The sequence below is a fragment of the Gopherus evgoodei genome, chromosome 8 (assembly GCF_007399415.2).
Source record: "Gopherus evgoodei ecotype Sinaloan lineage chromosome 8, rGopEvg1_v1.p, whole genome shotgun sequence".
Lineage (NCBI taxonomy): Eukaryota > Metazoa > Chordata > Testudines > Testudinidae > Gopherus > Gopherus evgoodei.
In genome coordinates this window covers 98023347-98050987 of record NC_044329.1, presented here as the reverse complement: position 1 = coordinate 98050987, position 27641 = coordinate 98023347, and the positions used below count along the sequence as shown (strand labels likewise).

The window sequence follows — 27641 nt, the reverse complement described above, 5'->3', positions numbered from 1 at the left end:
ACCATTTAATTGGATAGAGCCAGTAAGCTGAAAATCCTGAAATCATAAATTATATTATTTACCACAAAGAGGGGTTTATTTCAGATGAATTACTTTTCCTCAGCTATTGTTTATGTGCTCATTCTATTGTCAGAAGTATTCTCATACTTTCATTTTTTAAATGTAAATTGAAAATGACAGCTAAATTGTCAACTGTCTTTTTATTTACATACTAATTTTCAATTTATAGCTACCTCTGTTCCCCCATTATGTTAAATTTCCCTAATTTTCATATTGGTCAATACATTTTAGTCAGCAAAAATGTCTAAAAGGGAAAAGGAATTCAAGATATGAAAAGGGGTGATAGAATGATTTTATTGTGACTACAAATATTCATGAACAAAGACCACTTCTTATCTAGAAATAATTAAGACAGTAATGAAGGCATCCATATGAAGGATATACTTTTTGTGAAGTTGTCTACCTTAAAGATATTGTTGGGAATATTATTTTAATAAGTATTTAATATTAGACAGTTACAGTTCAGACTATTCTAGCACAGGGCAATTTGATACAATGGTAAACTCTTCCAAACTGCTTAATTTTTAAAGCTACTGTCTACATTGTGCTATTGAATTATGGTAGGCAATCCAATCGGACTTAAATCCAGAACACTTAAAATGCATAAACTACTTCTGTTTATGTTACAGGGTGTGGTTTAATCTTTCCACTTCTGACACATTGTTCAAGACATGTCTTCTTGTTACAATGTAAGTTTAACACTCTCTACCATTTAGAGTTCAATGTATATGATAAGAGTCCTGATTTAGGTACTGGCAAAAGTGGGAGAGGAAATATATTTTTAATACTTTTATATATAATAGAAAATTTCTGGACTTTTTTCAAAAACAAACATAAAAAAATTATACTTTATTACAAATGGTAAATTCAGAGTGCTCAAAAAACCCTTATTTACAAACATTACTGGACAGAAAACAAACATAAAAATAATTTACAAAGTCATGAAGTAGTTTATTGACATTAATCAGCTTTCATAAAATAAAAAAAATGTACATACACGATTTACTTGAAGGCAGGCAGTATAGTTCAGTTTTTAATCAACCTCCCACAAACCTCCCTCCCAGTTGTGTTTTCTTTAAGAGTATTACAGAAAGCAACCTACAGTCTCTATTGCATTTTAACCTTTAATACTGAATGATCATAGAATGTTAGGTCCATGCAGGTCTTGGTCAATATTAAACAAAGATCTGATGTATCATCTGAGCAGGAACAGCACTTCTTAGAGTGGTGCTGCTTTGCACTAGCTCAATTGAAGGCTCGCCAGTCTTTCCACACATGTGCTTTGTGGGGTGCAAGCAGGACTCAATGCCTCTCAGCTTTTACCATTAGCTTTATGCATCTGCCACTTGTTATGGGTTTGTTTTTTCTGTTGCTCTACTGCAACATCATAGTTTTTTTTCGAGTCAGTCTCTTCAAAATGTTTGCAACTGTTGTGTTAGCATTAGCTGGCATCCACTGTTGACATGGTTCATGACCTTCTGCTTAAGCTGTGCAACCTGTTCTCTGAGCATGTTGGCAGTGGATGCCAGTTCTGAGTTCTGGGCTTTCAAAGTTTTCACTTTTTCTTCCAATCTGGCAATCCTTTCCAACTTCCTTTTCCGGCATTTGGAGGCTGCAATTCTGTTTCTCATGCGCTTCCTCTCAGCCTTGATCCTCTCCTGTGACTCCATATCAATGGGGGACAGTGGAGGAGTCTCTCCTGGCATTTCAGGTACAGTCTGGGGCTCCTCTTTCAAAGCTTGCAGCCTGGGATGCTGCACTGGCATCGGAGGATTAATATGATGCTGAGGTGGATAGCCCATGTTATTTGCATTGTAGTTAGGTGCTGTGCTGAGTGCATTTGGGTTAAAGTTGCTGAGATTGGCATACACTGGAGGCTCGCTGTGCAAAGTGGTGTTGAAACCATTGTTGCCAGCCATAGAAGAAACAGGTGTCATACCACTGTTAACAGGCTGGGCAGCAGATGTAACACTGGGCATCGTATTCTGGTTGTGTAGCTCTGCCAGTGCCCTCACAAAGCCTTCAGCAAACCCTTCTTGTTCATCAGTAACATTTTTGGGACAGAGAAACTGTGTTGGGGTGGGAGTGGTGGTGATCAAGCCATTGCTGGACTGGATGATGAGCCTTTCCAGTTCAGGAGATGCCAGCTTGAGGAGACCAACATCTGGGGAGGTAAGAATATCAGCATTCTTGTTCCTCAGGTGGGGCTTGAGGTTGCTTGAAGGATCAGCCAGGTTTAGAGTCATATTCTGCTTCAGGACTTTAGGATTATATCCATAACCACCACTTTCTGGCTGTACAAAGGTAGCATTTAGGGCATCATCATAGAATGTAGGTTCCATCTTTGCAGTCATAGAACACAGTCCACAAAACTGTCTTTAAAGCAATAACAATTAAGCAGCGCCAAACGCGTTTGGTTTCTTAGGCCCGTTCAAAGAAAGTTCACCTTTCACTCTAAACTACTACTAGTGTAACTCTTTCAACAATGAAAAAGCTTTTTCTAACAAATCAGTAAGGATGAAGTAAAGTCTTACTTTTTTGGCCACCGTACAAGTGGCTTGAGTCTCTTTTCCCCTGTTTCTTCAGCGCATCAGGGCTGAACTTTTGCAAACCCCAGAAAGAGTCAGCCTGAGAACTGGGTCGCCGGAGTCCTGGTGTCGGGTTCTGGGATTTCGCTCTCGGGTGAGACTCGGGAACGGAGGAGAAATCCAGTCTCTCGCCTGACAGTTTCACTCCGGAGTGAGTGTCCGATGGGCAGGTTCGCCGCCTTATCGCTCGGTGGAAGGGTCAGAAATCCGGTCACTTTTCTGCCCCCTTCTCCCGCTGCGGGGCTGTGTGGGGAGCGCGCTGCGGAGCCCGGCCACTTGTCGGAGCGTTTCCCCGCCGGCTGCCAGTCCCGGGGCTCGCGGCGCCGCACCCCTGGGCGCAGAAGTTGTCCCAAGTACGTTCCCCTCCGCGCTCTGCCCGCGGCTGGACTCCCAGCTGCGGAGACGTTCCCGGCTCTCAGCCGGGGTCCGAGCTGGCCTGGTCCCTGCCGGGAGCCGGGGCGATGCGAGACGCCTGGCCGCTCTCCGTGCCTTGCCCGCCTCGCAGGAGCCGCTCGCTCTGTGCGCTGCCGGAGCGGGCCCGCCGCCGCCGCTGCCTGGAGCCTGCCGCACACTGTGAGCCCTTTCCCGGCCTGCAGCCCAACACTTATCAGCGAGCAGTAACCCACCAAAAATAGCCCATGATGTCACCCCGCGGCCTTCCCATTGGCTGCGGCAGCCTCCCAGGGGGGTGGCGGGCCGCTGGCCCGGCCTGTTGCAAATGAGCCGGTCTCCATGGTCACCCCACCCCTAGAAGCTTCTCAGCACCTCGCAGGGCACTGTGGGATGAGGTAATGCTTGTTCTCAGCGCAGGGCATTGTGGGCTGACGTATTGTTTTTGAATATCTGGTTACCCGCTGAAGCGCTCTGGTGGGGTTGGAGGATCTGGGCTGGAAGGGGGAGCCTCCTTAATAGGCAGGCACCAAGTGGTGGACCGAAGGGAGGGTGGGGGCAGGCCCATAGAGGGAGACGCTGCTTTGGACACTGGGTGACTAATGGGGTTTTAGTCAATCCTGCGGCTTGAGCCTTCACGGTTAAATCTGTTAGCAGGGGATTTTTGTTAATCCGGGGCTGCTTGCTCGGGATCCCTTTAGGCCGCTTTCTGAGCGCCCCCCTTCTGGGGTGGTACGGCCCTTAAGGTGGCACTATCGTCAGTGCGTGCAGCAGACGGAAGGCAGAAAACAGCTACGGGGAAGGGCAGGGGAGGAACCTGAGTCGCACGTGATGCCTCCCCCGCCCCGCCTCCACTGCTGCCGCCGGGCGGGCTGCTGGGGGGTGCGCGGCGCGTGCACACGTGCTGCGTGACCCCTGCGCGCTCAGGGGCCGGGGGCGGCGGGGAAGCCGCCGCTGTCCCGGCCGATCTCGGGGAGGGGAGGCCACCCCCGGCTGGGGGTTAGCGGGAAGGCAGCTCCCGATGCTCCGTGGGTTTCACTGCGGGCCCGGTTCGGGGCGGTGCTCTCACTCCTCCGACTTGTTCCCGCCTGGGACCTGCGGCGCCCGGCCGGGACTGAATCCACGTGATTCCCTCTCCCTGTGCAAACCAGAGACGTGCCTCGCTGGCAGGCGTGAGCCCCGGGGGTGTGGGGGGGACGTGCCAGTGCCTCCCCCCACCTTCCTGCCCCGCTGGGCCCTGCGAGGTGCGCCCTTGTCTCGCCTCCCTGGTGCACCAGCTCTCCGAGAAAGAGCAGTTCACACTGAGCTTTCCCAGCCCCAAGGATCTGCCGCCCTATGCAGGTGCTGACATTGCCGTTAAAACATGGCTCGATGCGCTCTGCCAAGCTCACCGGTGTGTGGGGAGGGTTCATTTGTTAATATGTCTAAAGCTCTTGGGAAATAAAAGTGCCAAGTATTATAGAGGCCTCACTGGCGTGCCATCACCTCCGAGGTGGAAGGGAACAGCTGCTTAGCAACACACAGCCACTAGTCAAGGACAGATTTCAGAGTAGCAGCCCTGTGAGTCTCTATCCGCAAAAAGAACAGGAGTACTTGTGGCACCTTAGAGACTAACAAATTTATTTGAAGTTTTTTTTGTTGTAATAGTGCGACACTTAGGTCTATAATCGAGTGACCAGGGAGATTGAAGTGTTCTCCAACTGGTTTTTGAATGTTATAATTCTTGACGTCTGATTTGTGTTCATTTATTCTTTTACATAGAGACTGGCCAGTTTGGCCAATGTACGTGGCAGAGAGACATTGCTGGCACATGATGGCATATATCACATTGGTAGATGTACAGGTGAACAAGGCTCTGAGAGAGTGACTAATGTGATTGGGTCCTATGATCGGGACACAGGTACTCCTTTTAGTCTAGGACAGGAAGTGAAGAAGACTAGTATATTATACTGTGCATAACAGATCCACATTGCTTAGGCTCCTAACAAGTAAAACAGTTATAAAAGTTACGTAGCCAAATTACCTGTTAGTGTAAATTGCAACAGCTCTATGGAACTTTGCAAATGTACTCCACAAGCGAATGTTGATTCACCTCTTATTATATGTAAAACTGCAAGTTATTCATGGATTTGAACAAGTACTTTAAAAAGTGAAGCATTCCAGTAATATTTTTTTGTTTTAGACATAAGAACTCCTTCCATTTCCAGATGGGATTTAAAAAAAAAATAATACAAATCCAAAGCGGAAGTAAATGTCATATCCCACTATTTTTCTAAATGATCTCCCAGGTTCTTTTTTCAGTTTGAAAATTCTTTTTTCTAGCACCGTCTACTTGAATTTGAGCAGTATATTAATTTGCAAAAGAGCCAGTACTACTGTTTTTGGAAAGTAACTGGTATACAAATAACATGTGCAATCTTTGTAGCATTTGGAGTAATAGTTTATAGTGTGAAATTCTAAATCACTTCTGAACATATTGCCTACTATGTAAAGATTCTCAACGTATTGCCACAGTACATGTAACCAAAATATGTCTCTGATCCAGAAAACTTAAATTCTGTGTAGCACATAACTAGAACTCCAATTGTTAAATAGTTAAAAAAAATCAGCAATATCATTGCATATAAATTAGTCTCTAAATCTATGATAAGCCTGTTCAATGGTAGATACATTCATTTTTAACTTACTTTTTAGCCTTTCCCTGCGTCATCAAAACTACACTCAAGATGTTACAAATAAAATTGTATCAGGGCTGCCCAGAGGACCCCGCTGCCCAATTGCTGCCAAAGACCCGGCACTTTGGCGGCAGGTCCTGGGGTGGAAGGACCTCCCGCCACGGGTCTTCAAGGCACTTCGGCAGCGGGTCCTGGAGTGGAAGGACCCCCTGCAACTGAACTGCCGCTGAAGACCCGGAGCGGAAGAAGCTCTGGGGGCCCGGGCTCTGTGAGAGTTTTCTGGGGTCCCCAGAGCGAGTGAAGGACCTCACTCCAGGGGCCTTGAAAAACTCTCATGGGAGCCCCTGTGGGGCCTGGGCAAATTGCCCCACTTCCCCCCCCCCCACCCCCAGGCAGCCCTGAATTGTATTCCATAAAGATATATTTCAGTTTCTCATTTGTCTGTTCAACAATGGGAAATTTAAATTTTACTTACTACCATCTCTTGTGCCATCTTTATATTCTGTAGTGTCAATGTGCAGTTATCAAGTTCTTTAAAGGTTTGTATACTGTGGGAAATTATTCTGGAAAAAGGGAGAGTGAATTTAAAGTGCTGTAGCTATTCTGAAATAATTCCCTCTGTGGACACTCTTATTCCAGAATAAGAACACCTTTTCTGGGTTAGCTTAATCCATTATTAAACTAAACCAGAGAGAGGCCCAGATCCACAAAGGTTTTTAGGTGTCTAATTCCCATTGAAATTAATGGGAGTTAGGCACCTAAATACTGATAAGCATTTGGGCTGAAGGCACTTCTACTCTGGAATAAGAGTGTCTACATGGGGAGCTATTGCACAATAGCTGTTCCAGTCAATTTCCTCATGTAGATAAACTCTAAATCTTAGTAGAGTTAAATACGATTGCAATGATCTTTAATTTGTCCAGGAGCACTATTTTTATCTACCTAACTCTATTTTTGCTGCTAACATTACAAAGCCAAGTTAAGATGTAATGCAAGAATATGGTTAGTGTACTGTTCAGGACTCTGTTTAGCCAACTTTATCTGTACGAACTGAAGAACAGGTTACTGCTCCATTGGGGTCTGATCCAACTGCCCTGTTATCAATATGAGTTTTCCATTGACTTCAGAGAGTGGAAGTGTGGGTTGTTAGTATACTGTTGTGTAGGGTGTTTTTTTTTCTGTTTTTTTTCACCCACTTTGCTGCCAGGCAGGCTTTGACTTCCTTCTGTTCACAAAGGTGGAGTTTCAGAACCAGGCAGGGTCAAAGTAGGTCATTCCAGTTTTGCTGGGAACAAGTTGTTACCATGGCCTGTTGCGAGGGCGGACACCCATCAAACACTAATTATGTTAACTGATACTCATTTAGAGGCTATTGGATCAGTTGAGCAACACAGTTAAACTGGTCATAAAATGCTTAGTATACTTGGACAGCGTTGAAACCAAAGAAAAATTGACTTTGTTTCTTTTTCCACTTGTTTCCTCCTGCTTGTTGCCTGTATATCATCATCTGAAATGAGTGGTGGCTATCTGCTCAGTGGGAGATTGGGAATCTTGGCTCAGTACCCAGCTGACCAACTGAGATTCATTCAGTACCACGGAACGCAGAGTCTGTCTGCACTGCAGCTCCCTGCCCAGTAGACAGATACATACTAGCTCTGCTCAAACTAGCGTACTAAAAATAGCAGTGTGAATGGTATGGCACAAATGGTAGCACAGATTAGCCACACAAATAAAAGTCCATTCATTCTTGTGGGTCCATACTTGAGTGGCTAGCCCAGCCCTCTGCCTGCGCCACAACATCCACACTTATTTTTAGGGCACTAGCTTGAGCAGAGCTTGCACATGTCTATTTACCTGGGCTGGGAGGCAATCTCCCTGTTGCAGGGTACACATACCCTCAGAAAATCTGAATCAGAATTAGGCCCCATTGGTGCAGAGATTTTGAGTCTTCATGGCCAGAAGCCACAGAGCTGGGAATTTTGGGTGAATAGATCCCTCAATCAGCTATTACTTTAGGCCTCCTCCTCTCTTCCTGCTCTCCTAAAGCAAATAGTGCAGTGAGATGAAAAAACGCTTACTGAGCCATTTGTAGATGAGATCCATTTACATGCCTGAGTAAACTTACTTGTGGGTAGGAACTGGAAATTAACTATATATTCCCATTGATGTGACAGGCAGCTGCTTTGACCAATGGTAATACAGATTTTGATTTATAGAGTTTTCTAATCAATCAATACAGGGCTGCATGAAGCAATCAGATGATCTGAATAATTAAATGGCCTTTTCAGGCACACAATATCCATTTTTCAGACACACAATGGGTCAGTTACTGTGTTTTCACTTTTACAGTGAGCACTTTTTTTTTTGGCAACACTCGCAGAAGGAGTCAGGCACTTTGAAAACTTAAATATAAAGCATAGATTTAAACATTTAGAATTCAGTTGACATACTGTGTGATTTCATCAATAATTGCCAGCCACCTTCTGAGCTTTGGGTTTATTTTGTTGACCATCTGAAAAGGCATAAATAGTAGTCTGAACTCCAGTTGCAAAGGAAACAATACTTGTGGAAATAAAGTAGCTCCTTATAACATGCCTAAAATAAGAAACCTACATTCAAAGTGTCTCTTATTTTTCACCACCTCTTTCCACATTTCTATAGGAGCTTTGAGAATACTTTTCCCCCCATGCCTCATATATCTTTAACCTTGAAGCTTTGTTCACCACTAACATCCTTCAGGAAGAGTAAAACTGGGAAACACTGGAGCTTCTCAAGCTGTACCTCAGCTTGAAGAGTGAGAGACTGGGGCCTGGTCTACACTATGTGTTTAAACCAATTTTAGCAGCGTTAAACCGATTTAACGCTGTACCCGTCCACACTATGAGGCCCTTTATATCGATATAAAGGGCTCTTTATATCGGTTTCTGTACTCCTCCCCAAAGAGAGGAGTAGCGCTAAAATCGGTATTACCATATCGGATTAGGGTTAGTGTGGCCGCAAATGGACGGTATTGGCCTCCGGGCGGTATCCCACAGTGCACCACTGTGGCCACTCTGGACAGCAATCTCAGCTCAGATGCAGTGGCCAGGTAAACAGGAAAAGCCCCGCGAAATTTTGATTTTCATTTCCTGTTTGCCCAGCGTGGAGCTCTGATCAGCACGGGTGGCGATGCAGTCCCAAATCCAAAAAGAGCTCCAGCGTGGACCGTATGGGAGATACTGAATCTGATCGCTATATGGGGAAACAAATCTGTTCTATCAGAGCTCCATTACAGAAGACGAAATGCCAAAGCGTTTGAAAAAAAAATCTACAGGCTACACAGTGCTGCGTGACAAGCGTAACGGGAAGCCAGCGACTCAAACAGATGCTCATGGAGGGAGGGAGGGGGTACTGAGGACTCCAGCTATCCCACAGTCCACAGCAGTCTCCAAAAAGTATTTGCATTCTTGGCTGAGCTCCCAATGCCTGTAGGGTCAAACACATTGTCCAGCGTGGTTCAGGGAATAGCTCGTCAATTTACTCCCTCCCCTCCCACACGTGAAAGAAAAGGGAAAGAAATCGTTTCTTGACTTTTTTTAATGTCACCCTATGTCTACTGAATGCTGCTGGTAGACGCGATGCTGCAGCAGTGAAGTGCGGTATCTGCTCCTCTCCCCTCCCTGGTGGCAGACGGTACGATATGACTGATATCCGTCGTCACCATCAGTCCATGAGTGCTCCTGGCTGGCCTCAGGTGAGGTCGGCTGGGGGCGCCTGGGTAAAAATAGGAAGGATTCCTGGTCATTCCCAGTAGATGGGACAGAACGGCTGGTAACCGTCCTCATCATAGCAACTGGGGACTGAGCTCTATCAGCCCCCTCCCTTTCCTATGTAAATAAAAGATTCTGTACTGCCTGGACTATCATAGCAGTGGGAGGCTGCCTCCCCCTCATTTTATCTCACTAAAAAGTCAGTGTTTCTTATTCCTGCATTCTTTATAACTTCATGACACAAATGGGGGGGACACTGCCACGGTAGCCCAGGAAGGTTGGGGGAGGAGGGAAGCAACGGGTGGGGTTGTTGCAGGAGCACCCCCCGTGAATGGCATGTAGCTCATCATTTCTGCGGGATCTGACACAGAGCAGCTGTACTCTCTGATACACTGCTTCTCTAGTACACTTGCCCCAAATTCTAGGCAGGACTGACTCTATTTTTAGAAACCATAAAGGAGGGATTGACTCGGGGAGTTTTGCTTTTGTGCCCCCGGCCGACCTCAGCCAGAGGCACCCATGATAGCAGCAGACAGCACAGAAGGACAGATAACCGTCATCTCATTGCCAAATTACCCTGGCAGCAGACAGTACTGAACCACTGGTAACCATCTCTGCTATCATGCAAAAGCAAATGAATGCTGCTGTGTAGCGCTGGAGTATCGCCTCTGTCCGCGGCACACATACGGTGACTGTAAAAAAAAACAACTGAACGGGCTCCATGGTTGCCATGCTATGGCATCTGCCAGGACAATCCAGGGAAAAAGGGCACGAAATGATTGTCTGCCGTTGCTTTCCCGGAGGAAGGAATGACTGACGACATTTACCCACAACCACCCGCAACAATGATTTTTGTCCCATCAGGCACTGGGATCTCAACCCAGAATTCTAAGGGGCGGGGGAGACTACGGGAACTATGGGATAGCTATGGAATAGCTACCCACAGTGCAACGCTCTGGAAATCGACGCTAGCCTCGGACCATGGACGCACACCGCCAAATTAATGTGCTTAGTGTGGCCGCGTGCACTCGACTTTATACAATCTGTTTTATAAAACCGGTTTATGTAAAATCGGAATTAGCCCGTACTGTAGACGTACTCTGGGGCTGATGGCTGAAATCAGGTTTCCTGTAAAGTAGGACAGAATGCTATTCCTGGTCTTTGCATTTGAAGTGGGCCTATAAAATTGTAGTTTATCAAAATTACAAACACTTGTAGATTAGAGAGACAAGAGTGAGGTAATATCTTTTATTGGACCAACTTCTGTTGGTGAGAGAGACAATCTCTCTTGGTAAGACAGAAGAAGAGCTCTGTAAGCTCAAAAGCTTTTCTCTCTCTCACCAACAATTGGTCCAATAAAAGATGTTACTTCACCCACCTTGTCTCTCTAATATCCTGGGACCAACATATTTACAACACTGCAAACACTTGAAAATAGTTATCATGTCTTTCTCCTCCATCCCCTATTAGTCATCACTTATTTATCCCTTTTAATCTTGCTTCTTATCAATCTCTTTAGTCTGTCTCTCCACCCCATCATTTGAATGAATCACCGAATTTCCTCCAAATTATGTATTGATGGAATGGAGGGAAATGATGGGTGAGAGAGACAAGGCTGTGAATGGCAAAGCTGGGAGACTTTGCAAGACCTACTGAGTTACCCCTTGGCCAGGACAGCAACACTAGGCACCAATCATGATAAGGCAAGTGACATAAACTGTACTGAGGGGAGGTGCAGAAGTTCAGGAAAAAACATTGAAAACAATGTTTATTTGCTCATTTGGACTTCAGGTTTTTTTTTCCCAAGTATTTTGTACAAGTAATTGGAACCTGTAGTATTTATATTTAACAATTAGAAGAAGAGGATTGCCATGGTCATCTCTAGAGTTGATCAAATAATAGTATTCACAAACAACTGATGATTTTCCCATCAGCTGTTACATAACATTATTCACTAATATTTCCCCCCCTTCCAATCTAGCTCTATAAATGATTGAATAATCACCAGATACATGTTAAGGGATATTTTTGTCAATCAATTTATTATTAATATTATTATTATTTATTATTCAACCAGCTGTAGTTATTGCACAATATCCCTTCATTGATATACTGGCTAGGTGAAAGTTAACGGCTATTGTGAATTATTAGAGATGGGTATGAGTCAAAATCCTGGCTCTTAACTCCCCCAAACATGTAGGGTATTCCAGATCTGAATCTCATGGCTGTAGTCTCTTTCTTGTTTATTATTTCTGTAGCACCAGAGGTGTGCACAGTAGTTTATGAAACACACAGCTGGATGAAGTCGCTGGCCTGTACTGCTTACAGTGGGGGATAGATGCACTACAGAAAGTAAGGCTGGCAGAATAGCAGTTGATCAGCAATGAGAGTCCAGAGAAAGAAGGGGTTTAAAGGTGAGATATAAAGGAAGAGTGGGAGGATATGTGACATATGGGAAACAGAAGGCTGTTTCCAGCCTGGCGGGCAGGCAGCATGCAGAAAAAATCTATTATTTATAACATACAAATAGAAATACACAAATACAGTTGGAGTGGGGGGCAGATGAATACACAGCCTTGAAAGATATTTAACTGGCTTGAGGAAAAAGAGCAACTCTGGAAACTTCATTCAGGCTTGACGGAATTCCATTTCCATTGTGGAGCACCAAGCTTCATAAGTGCCATTGTGTTTCAAAGTCTGGCTTGTTAACATTTCCAAAAAGTGTGTTTCAGTGGCACATTTTCTCCATAAGTAATGTCAACAAACACTATTGGTTTTATTTATTTGATATGACTGAAAATTTCTGATTAACGAGGTTTAACAATTCAGAACCCTTGATAAGATAGCCTTCCTTTTCAAAGCCATTTGATTATGACCCCAGAAAGGTTCTGGAATGCTTGTATTTTTAATTAATAAACAACCTGGCTTCCTATCAAAGCTGAAGCCTCACACTATATCAGCAGCTGTTGGAGCAGCAGGGCTCCTGGCAAAGAGGAAAGACAGCACAGGAAAGGAAGTGACTCTGTGTGAGACCAGAAAGGCACAAATGTAAAGGACAGCACAGGGAATTTGTAATGAGTTTTGGAGCCTTTCATCAGTAGGTTAGGGGTTCAAATCAGGACTCAAGTTATTAGTGAAAATCATTAGTCATTACCATCTGACAGTTGTAAAGTGTCCTGTATGAAATGGTTTGGTGGTATCAATCTAGCTTTTAAAGAATTGGTGTCCACACCACAGCACTCTTACTCACAGCTGGCACTGTTGTTGGCCATCAGTAGTAAGTAAGCCTTTTAAAATGGCCCTGGAGATGGAGCAAATTGGCAGAGCTCTGTAGGGAGCCTTACATGGTAGCTACCCATGCAGTACGTATGGGAAATTTCAGTCTTTGTGGCAGAGTAATTTTTTTTTCTGAGGTCAGTTTGTAGGAGATATAGGAGTTACTGAATGGCTAAGAAAGAGGAGGGCATGGAGTGGCTAGGATGTTTTTTCAAAGAAGATGCAGGGACAGACAATACTGTAGACTGAGAATTGGTATTGGCATCACCCTGGGATCTTATGGATTGTACAGCAGGTACAAAATGATGGGCAGGGAGAAGTGGGCAGTGCACTTAGATGTTAGAGGAAGTGCAGCACAAACGACTAGCAGTACCTTTGGCCAATGCATTAGTTAGGTTGAGAGGACACTTTGTTTACCCAGTCCTTTGGGAATGCACAAAATATATTAAAAAATACATGTTTAGTACATTGGGAACATTATGGTGAGATCGTGTACTTTAGGATGAAAGAAGAAAGCTAACGGTGCACAAGTCGAAGGCTGTGATAGATGCTATTTGAGATTCAGCTGTTCTATATTTTAGGGACTATAACTGGAAAGAAACATTCTGAACAAGGTTGCACAGTATGCAGAGATCTGGGTACCATCTGCAATGTGCACATATTTGGTGAGACTTCGATTCAGCCAGAAGTTGGCCATAGACCCAGCTAAGCCATATGAGAGAGCGTAAACATGAATGTGGTAAGAGCTAATGATGTGACCTAGCTTTGTTCCCTTTGGCACGTGTTGAGCTAATGTTTTTCCCTTCTCCAAAGCCATTGCAGTATAGGAAAAGGTGCGTAGCTGGCAAGTTAGCAAGCCCAGGCGTAAATGTTCAGGGTGTGGATGTTTACAACTTGTTGCCAGAAGCTTCAAGTAGCCATCTAGGTCAAAGATCCAGGGTCCCTTCAATGGAAGCAACAAATTCAGCCACAGCCAATGATGATGATAATAATAATAATAGAAAATCTTATCTTTTATTTATTGTATTTATTATAGAGCATCTATCACTGTATCAGTTGGGGGATGTGAAGATGTATATCTATATCTAACCTTTCAAAACAGCTATGAAAATTCAGAAGGCCAGGCAAAAATCTGTTCACCTTCCTACTTATTCCAAAGTGATGGTAATGAATAAAGTAATTTTATTTTGTCTAAAAATAAGTTCTTACCCCACTAAAGTGGGTGAGTAGAATTGAGGCTAGAGTTAGGGACAGAACTTAGAAGCTCTGGGTTGTTTTCTCAGTTCTGTCAATGACTTGCTGGGTGACCTTGGTCAAGTCACTTCCTAACTCCATGCCTCAATTTCCTCATCTATGCAATGGGGCTAGTGTTACTGACCTCATTTGTGAAGCGCTCTGAGAGCTATGGATAAAAAGTGCTATAAAGCAGCTAGATATTATTAGAAGTATAGAAATGCCTAAAGATTGACTCCAGTTGCCACAGGGAAGGTATGGAGTTCAGACTAGAGGAAGGGGGTTCACATTATTAAAAAGCTTGAGAATCACTGCTCTTTACCACTATGGGAATGGCATACCTGGCTTCGCAGTCATATAAAACCTTTGCTTCTAGCCTCATTGGATTGCAGGATATCATAAAGTGTTTATTTATCCTTCGGTCTTGCATTCCTTTTTTTTTTTTTTTTTGGCTCTTATTCAGGACTGAATACAGCAAGTGCTGGATCTCAGACCAGTGTCATTTACAATTGTCGATCCTCCAGTGGAATCCTCATCATTGGAGATTTTTAAGAATAGGTTAGATAAAGACCTGTCAGGAATGGTCTAGGAATATGTGGTCCTGCCTCAGCACAGGGTCCTGCCTCAGCACAGGGGGCTTGAGGTCCCGTCCCTTCCAGGCCTACATTTCTATGATTCTATGATGGTTCCTTGTGACAGAGTTCTGAGAACCAGAAATTGGACCAGCACTCTGGTCACTGTACATCTAATTACCCTCCCTCCCAGGAGGAAAGGAATGACTAGTTACTGGATCAGCCTGGACAGGGGAGAGCTAAGGGATTAATGAGCTTGTTAACTGCAAGAGTAGCAGCAGAGAACAGGAAGGAAAGGCAAATCTCAATCTCTTTTTTCTTTCTTATGATTGTATGACACTAAATAAGAATTGCGGCATGGGACTGTGACACAGTGGAGGAGGATGAAACACAAATAAAGTACATAGGAGTGATCACAGAGTGGAGGCCTCAGAGCCATTTACAGGAGAAGACAGGAGTGGTGGGCTGTGCTATCACTTCCTGCAATGTAATTCCCAGAAATTTGCCTACTACCGTGGGCAGCTTTATTATTTTGAGCATTTCTATTTGTAGTAATTTGTGTTGCAGAATAATAATCCTTTGCACTCATATAGCATCTTCCATGAGAGGATTGCAAGATGCTTTGCAGAGGTTAATGAATTTCTCTTGGCAAAAGAGATAGGTAAGTATTCTCTCAGGTTCACAGATGGGGAAACCCATGCATAGAGAAGCAGAATCCGGATCAAGGTCACACGCAGCCAGTCTCTTGGCAACTATTAAAAGAATTCAATAATCATAATGCCAACTCCCATGCCTTAACCACAAGATACCATGAGAAATACAGCAACTGAAGTGTAAGCTGCAGGGCAGAGGCCATGTTTCCCATCTGTACAGCGAAGGGAGTCTTGTGTTCCTCATGTCAGCCTCTGGATGCTCCCCAAAACACATATAATAATAACGTTTTAACAAGCCATGGGGCAGATCCGCAGCTGGTGTAAATCAGCAGCGCTCAGTGGCAGTCATTGAAGTGCCCCTGAAATCAATGGCGCGACTCCAGTTTCCCCCAACAGAGGATCTGGCCCCAAAGTGAATTATTCAGCCACTGGACAGCCCATGGAGCGAATTTCAATACTTCTCATTCAGCCGCGCTTTGAAGTTGCTTCTAACACACCTTGACCGTCGGCAGCAGCAAATCGGTCCGCGTTTCAGCCGAACAAAGGCCCTTGTCAGGGCGGCGTGTTGTGTAAACAAAGCTGCAGCCCTTCCCTTTGCAGGGATAGGGTGCCACTGGGGTCATGTGGAGCCTGAAAAGCGCAGGGCGTGGGAGCCGCCTGCCAGCGTTCACGTTCTGTCCTGCCGCGCCGGATTGCGACAGCCCAGCCTGGCTGCACCACTGCACGTTCTGTAAACACGGCTCGGCGCTGGCAGAACAATGCCCGCCCCTGGGAAAGGGTAACCGAGGGGGTGTTCTTTAACGGCCAGAGAGTCTGAAAAACAAGACCTCTTCCCCTTAGAATGGTGCCGCTTTCCAGGCTCCCTCCAAACACCCCGGCGCCAGAGGAGATCTGTGTATCAACAGACACCAGAGGGTTAAAGTTGGAGGGGGGAGACCAGAGAGGAAAAGCCCATGGAACTCTGTGTCCATGTAGCATCCATCAATACCCATCATCGAGATCTTCAGGGCAGCTCCGGTTTTGCCCTAACCCGGGGCTGTGGTGACCTGTGTGAACACACTTTGGGAAACATATAATAATCTTTGAAGTGAACAGTGTCCCGTCTGAAAGCGAGCCTTTTGGTGACCTGTGCATAGTGGTTTTTTGTAGAATTAGGTGGGGGAATCTAGTCAGGGGCAACACACCTTTAAAAGTATTTACCATGCAAGTGAAAGTAAAATGTATTTCCGTGAGTACCAAAATCCCCTGTGGCTTTTTGTTGAGTGTTGTCCCCACAAGAGGTGGTATAAAAACAACAGAAACGTTGTCATCAAAGTTTAACCTTTTCCCCTCAGGTTAAGCTGTTCTCAGACATATTTTAGGTCCTGCAGATTAAAAACAATGTATTTAATTTGTTTGTTTTGTAACATTTTTTATTTTCTCTGCTGCCTCCTCCCTGTACTGGCTGTATATATTTGCGCTTCCTCTAGGGTTGTTTTTATACACACTGAGCACTTTCTTAGGCGGGTGTCTTCCAAGCCAAATGAGGGTGTTTCCAATTCTTATGGGAGTTCCCCCTTCCTCCATGCACAGCAGCTGGGCAGTCCGCTGCTGGGAACAATAGAGAGGAACATCAACAGCCTTAGTAAAGCTTAATTGATAGATGTACATTAACTCTAAAACTGTGTGACACCAATAGCTGCCCAAATACAGGACAGCTGTTTGTGTTTTCTTGGTGTGCCAGTTACACAGGTTTAGACATAGTGTGCACTTAAAATTTAGGCATTTTGGCCCAGGTCCACCAAAGTACTTAAGCTCCAACTTCCACTGCATTCAGTGGAAGTTTGTAGCCTAAATACTTTTGGGGATCTGGGCCTTTATTGACAGTGGACCTGAAAAAGACTAGAACTGTAGTTAATGTCTTAGAGAACATTCACAAAAATCACACATTTACAAAAAGTAACCTGCCTCTGTGTAAACAAGTATTTGAGTAACAGGGACACCTAGAGAATATATACCGTTGAAATGTAGAGATGAATAATTGTTCCTAAAATCTTAAAATGAAAAATTGAAAATAAATAAATCAGACAGACAGAAGGTTTTAATTAATTATATACAGAACCTATATATACGATGCCTACCTACTAGTGGTGAAATATTGGCTCCATTGAAGTCAAGGGCAAAACTGCTATTCACTTCACTACGTCCAGGATTTCATCCAATTGAAAACATATAGATACAATCAAATTTTCAAAAGCATCCAAGATACCTAAATAAATGGTCAGATTTTCAAAAGAGCTCATTTGCAAGAAACACTTTCATTTTCAATATCTGCATTAGAATTTCTTTTCACAAGACTCAGGGTATTAACTCTTGTATCTTGGCCAAAATTCCAACCCAGAAAGAATGTATCATCTAAATTCCGCTTTTGGTTTCGTTTGTATCAGGTATCCTTTGGTGTAGTGTTGCTGTGTTCTATTAGAACAATCACTGTGTTAAAGACCTTGGGAATCATCTGGATGGAAGAGATTGTGTACAACGTAGACAATCATACCATCCTGGGGAAAACCCAGAGCACAATAATTAGAAACAATTAGGAACAAGACATCAAAGGGTCTCAGTGGGAGTCCCAAGGGGAAAAATACATCTTAGGTTTGTTTTGATGTTGTCTTACATAAAGTTAAAGATGTGGGGTGTGTTCTAGGTCACCACCTCAAGAGGTGTGCACTTAAGACAACACAGTCACAGACTCCAAGACTTCCCTGTGGTTTATTTTGGTTGTAGGGCCGTGAAGATAAGACACATAACTGTACCACATACACGGTGGTGCTATCCATCTGATAAATTGCACTAACCATGCACCTTTGACCACCTTGCCTACATTCTGTCTGCTAATCTATTTCCACCAAGACTACTCCTAGCATTCCAAACCCTTGAGAAGCTTTAAAAAAACACTCACAAAAATGTTTTTCTTTCTCCAAATGTGGAATTCTCCCCCCAGATCATTCTGGTCTGAGGCACAGGATGGGTAACTTTCATTCCTGAATTAGTGACAAGTTTGGAGGGCCAATATCTTGTGACCCTTCAGGGCTAAGTATGGGGGATTTATCCCATTGGGAATCTGAGAATCTCCTTCCTTTTCAATGGACACATTTATTTATAATTCTGATAGCTCACAATCCATTGGTCCTTTAATTTGTAATATTGTTTTAGATAAGAGTAATACTAGGTAATTTTTAGAAGCTTTTACTGTGTTTTAGGCCTTGGCTATATTGGGAAAATGCAGCATGTTATCAAAGGATTTAAACATGATTATATAAAAATGTGTTAGCTGATTATGACTAATCCACCTTTGCCACCACTGGCTAAATCATTGTTTAACATCACTTATTAGAATCTACACAAGCTGCTAAATCATGTTTGGTTAACTAATGTGTTTTAAACAATATGTTTGCTAATATAATACATTTTCCCAATACTGTAGAGAGTTTCAAGGAAGTGGAACCCATCCCTGCACTCTACTAGGCAGGGAGCATTAGCCAGGAATGTGGCTCTTGCAAGAGGCCTTTTAATTTTTCAGATGTGATCTTAGCTTAGCAGCTACAGTGCTTTCCCTGCTGGAAGGCCTACACGGCTGATCTCAAGATTCGAAAGAAGTATGAGTAAGAGAGTAGTACAGTGGTGATGGAGGGATACAAGGTATAATACCAGTAGATTTTTAGAGTTTTGGTAGCAGATGGGAACAGATCCTCAAAGGTATTTAGGCTCCACCTAACTTCTAGTGATTTCAGTGGAAGTTAGGAGCCTAAATAACTTTGAGGATCTGAGCCATTGTATCTAAAATGGTTTTCCTGTAATAACATTTCTTACACGGTGGTGACTCCATCATGGTGTGGTATAAGGATGTTTTAGACAGTTGTTTGGTATGGGCTACATAACTCACTTGTTGCCTTGACCCTTTTGAGTAATGCACTCATCATAAGAAAATACAAGCTAGAAAACCTTTACACTGCCCCATTAAGTTCCTACTTTCTCTTCTTTTCCAAGTTCTGATAGTGCTTGTGTACACAACAACAAAAATGAAACACACATAGGGTGACCAGATGTTCCAATTTTATAGGGACAGTCCCGATTTTTGGGTCTTTTTCTTATATAGGCTCCTATTACTCCCCACCCCGTGTCCCAATTTTTCACACTTGCTATCTGGTCACCCTAAACACACACCTTGCAACTAATGGATCTAACTGAAAATGAAAGAAAAATAGCATGAAGACAGAGTAGCTTCCACTTTGCAGCTCCCCACCGGCCCCAGCTATGCTACTTTGGGCAATGTATTCAGGAGGGGGACTGAAACATGGGTCTCCTACAGTGGTGCCCTAACAACCAGATTCCAGAGTTATTTACACGCTATCTCTCTCTGGCCCAAAGACTGCTCCACTGTGGAGAAATACTTTGGGAGAAATAGTCATTGGGCCAGAGAGAGAGAATCCCTCTGAAGTCTGGTTGTTAGGCCATGCACAGGGGACATCCAGGGTCCAGTTCCCCTCCTCCAGTCACTCTTGTGTTATTTATTCACAGTGGAACAGCTTCATCAGGAGAGACTGCCCCACTTCAGCATATCCCATAACTCAGCAGTAAGAGCATCCTCCCGAGGGGTGGGACACCCTGTGTTCAAATCTTTTCTCCGCTTCTAGCAGAAAGAAGGGAATTGAACCACATCTTAGACAAATGCTGCCACATCTCAGACAAGTGCTCTAACCACTGGGACAAAAACTATAAGGTCAGCAGTGCGCCCCCTACCCCTAGGCTGCCAGATTTTGAACAGCACCTGGTCTGATAGGTGGTCTCTGAGCACACCTGTCAGATTGGGCCCTACTTAGACAGCCGAGTGCCTGTCTTCTCTGTTTGTGACTTGCTGTGGGACTTGGACAGGAGATAGGCATCTGGATGCCTAGAATGAGGCAACAGTGCCTCTGCCCAGAGGCAGAAACTTACAGAGAGAAACGTACAGAGGCAGAACAGGGCTCAACAGAAGTCTTGTGACTCACCCTGGAGCTGAAAACTGAGACTCTAGGTGCCTAAACCCAAGATTAGGATGCCTGAGTCTAGGGTTTAGATACCTAGGTACCTTGGTGGATCAGAGCTGAAGTGTTTTGAAACTGTGTCATAATACTCAATTTTGAAATATTTCATCAACAATTTCATGAAAAAGGTGAACAAAGGGAAAACATTCCCCTCCCGCCCCCATAATTATCTTTAACCTGCTCTAATTTTAAGGCAGTTAGGACAAGATTTTCATATTTGCTAAAGCTAGATGCTGAAATAAATGGCCTGCTTTTCTGATTGGATGAGGATCTTGCAGCTCCTGTTAAAATCAATGGAAACTACAGTTGCTCAATGCCCTGGAAATCTGGGTGGCTAAATATAGCACCCACTCTTGAAAAATTTGGCTTGACTGCCTTAAAATGTAGCATTAAAATGACATGCTGTTCTCCCACCAGTCATCTGCTTTCCCAAATTTGAAAATGATCTTTTAATTAAACTTCCTTGCTTTCTAAAGGTGGTGAGCGCCTAATTCACTAATATTGTAAAGTGCTTTGAGAGTCTCAGATGAAAGGAGCCAGAGAGATGCAAATTGCATTAGCATTGATATTATGCAACAGTCTCCCCTTTGAAACTGTGGAGTGCATGTGATCCTGACGTTGTTTCGGGAGATGTTCCTTTACCTTGATAGTATGTTTTCCTGCAGTACCAAATATGGTCTTGAGGAAATACCTGTCTTTCTCCTTATAAGGGTAGGGAGCCACTTCCCGGGTTCGCTGTCAGTTTTATTGCTAGTAGTAGTTAAACAGCTCTGCTTAGCCTCCTGCCTAAAAAGGCAGTTCCTGAGCTCTCTGATCTCCAGGAGTAGAATTCCACAGAGCGTACAACCCTCTAAGGTCAGTCATTTACTTACAAGGACGGCAGCAATAATTCTGGATCTTACCATCACTTTCCAAGGAAGCCAGTCAGTTTACATGGGCAGTTTTGATGATCCTCTACTGTAGTGATTAAGCAATCAGTGAACAAAGTGAAGGTGCGGGGCCCCATCCTGCAAGCTGCTTCATGCTGCTATTTCCTTCACCAGCACAGATCCCCATAGGACCCTGAACAGCCACAGGGGTGCACCCAGGGGGAGCAGCTGCCAGGTTGAGAGGCCTTAATTTGAAAAGCACCTTGGTGCGTCCCAACTCAAAGGATCTCATATAAATGTAAGGAATATTTTAGCTATTAATGGTTTTTCAACATTTTTGAAGAAATCCCCGTTTCTGAATATTCACTTGCCTCTTTCCCAGTCACTCACATTCTTTTTTAGGGCCAGATTCTTACACCTTTACTCAAGAGCAGCAGTGTCTTTCCATTGATTTCCCTAAGCCTAAACGTGACAATTCTGGGAGGGATTTTCAAAAGCACATCTGGTTTAGCTTACACACAGCTTTTATATCAGTGTCACTTAGGGGTATGGTACAACCCCTAGTGTAGACGATTATACCAGTATAAAATTGCTTATACTGGTATAGCTTATTCCCCTTCCCTTACCAGAATAATCTGTACTGGTATAATTATATTTTTACTGGTATAAACTATCCACACTAAGGGATTTTACTGCTGTAATGCCAATATAGTTAAAGCAATACAACTTTTGCATGTAAACAAGGATAATAAGACTTAGGAGCACAAGTCCCACAGGAGAAGTTGTAGTCCTTAAGTCACTTAGGAGCTTTTGAAAATTTCACTCCCTAACGCAAACCCTTGCTAGCTCCCCTCCCCCATATTAATTCTCTGTGTTTTCCTATCAACACCTCCATTTGATTTCAATGGGATCTGCTGTGGAATAAGGTAAATAAAGGTATTGAAACCTGGCCCTTACTGTTTAAGGGGCAAACAGATTCAACTACCTTTTTTTGTGATAACACCACGATAAGGTAGGCTCCATGACAGATCAGTTTAATAGGCTACTACTGTGAAAACAATGCATATGCACATAGTCTTTGAAGTATTTATTTGTAAATGGGATTTTTATGGAAAGTGGTACTACAAAAGGCTAGAAAGCCTTTACCGAATTGCTCGCCTGACTGGCTCTGGTGCATGTCTGGTCTTGAGTTATATGAAACTAATTTTTTTTGAAAGTGGAAAAAATAGTTTACTTATTTGGATTTAAATAAGTAACATAAAAGAGCGCTTATCCTGGGCTCCAGGTGCCCAGGCCATTAATTAAACTATACAATGCAAAACTATTACAAAATCTGTATTTCTAGAACCTGAGATCAACAAACAGTCCCCGGTGGTATTTTTGTTTTGGGAGAGTTTTTTATATGGTAGGTGGGGAATTGGAACTGATAGAATTAGTAATGGGGAAACATTTATTATTGGTTGAGTTCTGGTAACCTATAGAGAATATTAACTGATATTTCCACAGGAGTTGTTTCATGAGGTGAAAGTCCCTCCTTTTGAATACATAAAACATCCCATCTAGCCCTGAAGAGAATTATCCTATAAGGAATATTAGCAGAAATGGATAATAAACATTAAGGCTAAGATTTACTTAAGCGACTAGTGATTATTAGTGCCTCAATTTTTGGGTGTCCAAATTTAGTCACCTTAAAAAGGTCTGATCTTTAGTAAGCAGGGGTCAGCCTTGTGTCTGTGGTCAAAATGTTGAAGTCCGTGGAGAGTGCTTATGGTCCACTCAGGTGGCTCTCTGCAAGCGGTTCCCCGTCCCTGCTGTTGCTGGCAGAAGTGCGGCCAGGTGGCTCTGCTGGAACAAGGGAGAAAGAGCCACCCTCACTTCCTTGTGCTGCCACACGAGTCGGGCCATAATCTGATCCAATGATAGTGAGAAGAAAAACAGAGCAGTAAAGCGGTTCGGAGATTCTTTTATTAGTGTCAGAAACCCCAATTCTGACACAACATGCTACATGAGGCCAGGGTTCTCTTTTAAAGAGCAACCCTGTATGCTGTAGGTGGGAGAGACGTAGAATTTAGTCACGAAGTGTTTATGAATCACAACAAGGGGATTCAGTGGTTACATTGTTGAGAACAATCCAGTTTCTTGCCCCATCAATGGCTGATGTTCCCATTAGGCAGAATCCAGGAAGAGATTATGGAGTTGGCACTGCTTGTTCATAAGAACATGCTAGTTACATTGACAAAGAAAGTCTACCTATATTATAATGCCCCATCTACACTAGGCAAATAATCTGTCGCTGACCACAGTTATCACCACTGGTTTCCCCTCAACACACATCATGTAATATTTAAAAAAATGGAATTCAACTAGGCCTCTACAGTGCTTCTTGTAACAACATTAGAAATGGCATTGTCCCAGCTACACTAGTAGCTTAATTATTGTAAACACCACTTGAGGGGAGGCCAAGGAGTTCGGGTGAATGATGGAGACTTGTCCTCACGCCAACATTTCTTCCTCACTGTGCAATGGTGTTTTCCTCCATATTCTGGTGAAGGGGAGGCAGAAATCTCTACTATGGCTTGCTGGCTGGTGATTAGATTATTCTGAGGTCTCCTGACTGAACCATGACGGGGAATACTGGTGTCAGAATTCCCAAGGTTTCTGATGACATTGTGGCTCACCAAGAATATATTTCTTGTAAGCCCCTATTCCCCAGCTAGTAACCCAGCCTCTTGGTCATGGAACAGGAGATTGGCAGTACAATCTAAGTCAGGGGTGAGCAAACTTTTTGGCCTGAGGGCCACATCGGGGTTCTTCCTTACCCAGGTGTAGTGTATTAAATTGTTCCCTGTAGGAATGTGCTACTAACAGTGTATTGCTTATGGCTGCCAGTCCTGGTGTTCTGAGAGGCATGTTAAGGGGGCGGGGAGCAGAGGGGTTGGATAAAGGCAGGGAGTCCCAGGGGGCAGTCAGGGGATGGGGAACGGGGGGGTTGGATAAGTGTGGGAGTCTGAGGGGGCCTGTCAGGGAGCGGGGGTGTGAATAGGGGTCAAGGCAGTCAGGGGACAGGGAGTGGGGATGGCGTGGGGTCCCGGGGGAGCGGTTAGGGGTGGGGGATCCTGGGAGGGGGCAGTCAGGGAACAAGGAGCAGGGGGGTTGGATGGGTCAGGGCTTCTGAGGGAGGCAGTCAGGGGGCAGGAAGTGGGAGGGGGTGGATACGGGGCGGGAGCCAGGCTACTTGGGGAGGCACAGCCTTCCCTACTTGGGAATGTGCTACTTACGGGGTACTACTTACAGCTGCCTGTCCCGGTGCTCCATAAATAGCACATTCCCATGGGGAGCAATTTAATACATTACACCCCGGCAGCTCCTGCACAGCAAACTGAGGCTGCAGGGGAGGGGGAACAGCAGGGGAGGGGCCGGGAGCTAGCCTCCCCCACTGGATGTGGTCCACGGGCCATAGTTTGCCCACCTCTTATCTAAGTATTTGCCACCACTCGTCTTCTTCCAGACGGCAAGAGCCTAGAGACAGAGCTCACAGCTTTCTCCACCCAGGAGGCCAATGTTACTTCCGATGATTCCCTCACCTGTCCAGTCCAACTACTAAAAGACAGGTAAAGATCGGTAAGGGGCAAGGGTTCTTTAAGAAGGGAGTCATGTGGCATTGGGGAGGGTGGGAGGAAATGCTGTTAGAGGAATGTTTTGCTTCCAGGTCCTGGGCCAGATTGAACTGGTTCTTTCAGAGCAGATGAGATTGATCTAATATCACTTGCCTGGGCTGGTAAGTCTGTCCTTATATAAAGGAGAGGAAGCAGAGGCTTCTACTCAAGGTAAATCAAAGGGAAAAAGCCAGAGCATAATGAGAACACCTCAGGAGGTGCCTTTCTCTTAGGGATCTAGAACATCTTGCATGTTTGTCCTTCATGAACATCTAATTTCCATAAGGCACACACACACCTGCATATTTAAACCAGATCTGCCATGATAAAATCAGGTTAGAATTGCACAATAGGGTCGACTAAACTACCTGCCTAAACACAAAAATCCCTACAAAACCTATTTTTAATTTTTATATTAACTATAAACTACAAATTATCTAGCTAGCAAATTCAGAGGAAAAAGAGAAGTGGCAAGCTTCTCGTGCCTGGTCAGTTTAATCCTTTCTAATATCCCCAGTAACTGCAAAGACGAGTAAAGTGCTCAGATAGAAGAGTTGATCCACTGAAAGCTGTACCCTGGAAATGAACTCCACTAATCAACTGTTCATGACTTCAACAGATGTTTCTGGTTTTCAGACAATTAGAACCTCATGCTCCTTTCTGCTTTCTTGCTCTGTTTTTTTCTTTTTCTTTTTCCAGCCAGGAGCAAATGCCACTACACATCTGAAGCTTCAGAACTTGCCATGTGATATGGGAGACAAATGAAGCCAGTCAGCAATGTCAAGGTTTGAAGTGGTGGTCCATTGAAAGCACTGGGTCTTACAAGTCTGAGAAGTAGCACGTAAAGCGACTATGCTGTGGTTTTGTTGCAGATGCCAGTACTCTTGTGTGAAGTTTTGAAGCGTCAGATGAACTTGGATCAAAACTTCTTCTTTTCAAAGGCTGAATCATTTTAGGATGTGGAGCTAAAGTTAAATGATATTTTTGAGGATATGAGTATTATACTATGCAAACCACAGACACAGGATAAGAATTGTTTACACAATATTATTATACAGTTACATATCTATTGAGATAGGTCTCAGTCATGATTTTTCAGAGGCAGCAGAAATATAAAGGGAAAGGAAATGTTTTACTTTGATTTATTTAGTTCTTTAAATTTGGATTGTCCCTTTCAGTTTCTTCTTATTGATGAGTGACTGATGGATACCTGATCAACCAATATTGTAAGAAAATCTGGGCAGGAAGAATGAAATGTAACCTCCCCAAAAAGATGTGGTACAATCTCAGGCCACCAAAATCAAAACCAGAGAGTGGAAATGAAACACCTGTTGTAACAGTACAATGAAACAATATAAACCTTGTAGCCACTGGAGACATATTTCTCTGGGAATGTACCAGTCATTTGCAAACTATCTTTCTGTTAGCAATGAGCAATTCCCCAAATACTCTCTCCTACCCACAACTGACACACAGTCATTTGAAGCAGGAGCCATAGTTTATCAGGGATGAATGGGCCAGACCAGGAAGTTTATCAGTATTCACAACTCAATAAGCAAACAGCGGGGGAGTCTCACAACCAAATGTGGGACTTAATAACTAGTGCTTGTTGTTTCAGACATCCCAAACAGAGGATATTAACCTACTGCTGTGGCTGGGCTTGTTTGCTGTGATAAAGGCAAGTACAAACAGCAGATTGAGTTGGAAATGGTTTCATTGGATGCATGGTGAGAAAAGTGAACTGGCTTTCTCTCCTGGCAGTCTTAGAATTTTAGGTGATGTTACCAAAGGCCGAGCAATGCCAACAGCACTGTAAGAAGAGGGCATTCCAGCCCAATGTATGATTTCTACAGTGCCCAGCTACACTGCTATCCTTAAAGTATGTCAGTATTTCTGCTGTAAATTGTAAATTGACCAGAACCTCAGCTGCTGTAAATTAGAGCCGGGTGAAGATCTGGCCCAGAGTGTGTGCTGTACAGTTTCCCTACAGAAGGCCTTTTCACAGCTGCAGCCAAGCTGCTGGAATGCCCTTTTCTTTGAGCTTTGCACTCTTCACTCCTCTGGGGCCAAATTTGCCCCCCTTGGTGCTGCTTGCATGTATTTGAGAGCAGAATTTGCCCTTTGATATTTTTAAAGAGAGAATGAAATTATTTCTAATTGTTTCTAATTAGATATTATATGTGGGGTTTAGGTTGTGCACTGCCCTTAAACACTGGCTGGGTGCCATATACAGTGGAGGGTTACCCACTAGGCCAACTGGGCCATGGCCAAGGGCCCTGGCCAATTGGGGCCCCCCAGAAAAATGGGCACCCTGTGTCCCAACCCACTCTGCCTACCTGCCTGGTGCTCCTGCCAGAAAGCCAGGGAAGACCCAATGCCCTGATCCCACTCCCCAGCAGGAACAGCAGGTGGGCGGAGCAGAGCAAACCCCTCCACCGTGACTCCACTTTCCTGGCAGGAGCGGCTTGGGGAGGGAGGGTGAATGGGGGTGGTGGACTGGAGGCAGAAGGTGGGGGCCACTTGCTCTGGTCCAGGGCCCCACAAAACAGTAATCCTCCTCTGGACATATAGTGCAATCAATAACCCCTAACAATTCTTCTCTTGGGCAAATGGAACATCTTCAGGCCCAACCCAGTTTCCTCACCCTGCACTTACCAACTCAGTTCTCTTGTTTGTCTCCACTGCTTTTAAAGTTGGTGCCACCTTTAACCCTGAATTCCTTCTTCATCTGCCCACATCTGCAAATCTGTCTATTGCATTCCCCACAACACTGCCTGGGTGAATGCCATTGATTTCAAGGGAGTCAATGCCGCTTGCATGTCAGTGCTTCAGCATTGCCTCTACTAAACCTGCCACC

The 27641-nt window shown here is 44.2% G+C and overlaps 1 protein-coding gene and 1 long non-coding RNA gene across 2 annotated transcripts; one reads left to right on the top strand and one right to left on the bottom strand.

Annotated features, from left to right (window-relative positions):
* The first annotated feature begins 280 nt into the window (after window positions 1-280).
* LOC115656382 lies at window positions 281-26475 on the top strand. The gene is made up of 4 exons (XR_004001647.1): window positions 281-749; window positions 24637-24749; window positions 24838-24906; window positions 25484-26475. It is a non-coding gene; the product is annotated as an uncharacterized LOC115656382 (long non-coding RNA).
* Window positions 747-3205, bottom strand: JUN (Jun proto-oncogene, AP-1 transcription factor subunit). Its single transcript, XM_030573023.1, has one exon. The coding sequence runs from the start codon at window positions 2412-2414 to the stop codon at window positions 1473-1475; it is 942 nt and encodes a 313-aa protein (XP_030428883.1). The 5' UTR covers window positions 2415-3205; the 3' UTR covers window positions 747-1472.
* Window positions 26476-27641: the final 1166 nt, after the last annotated feature.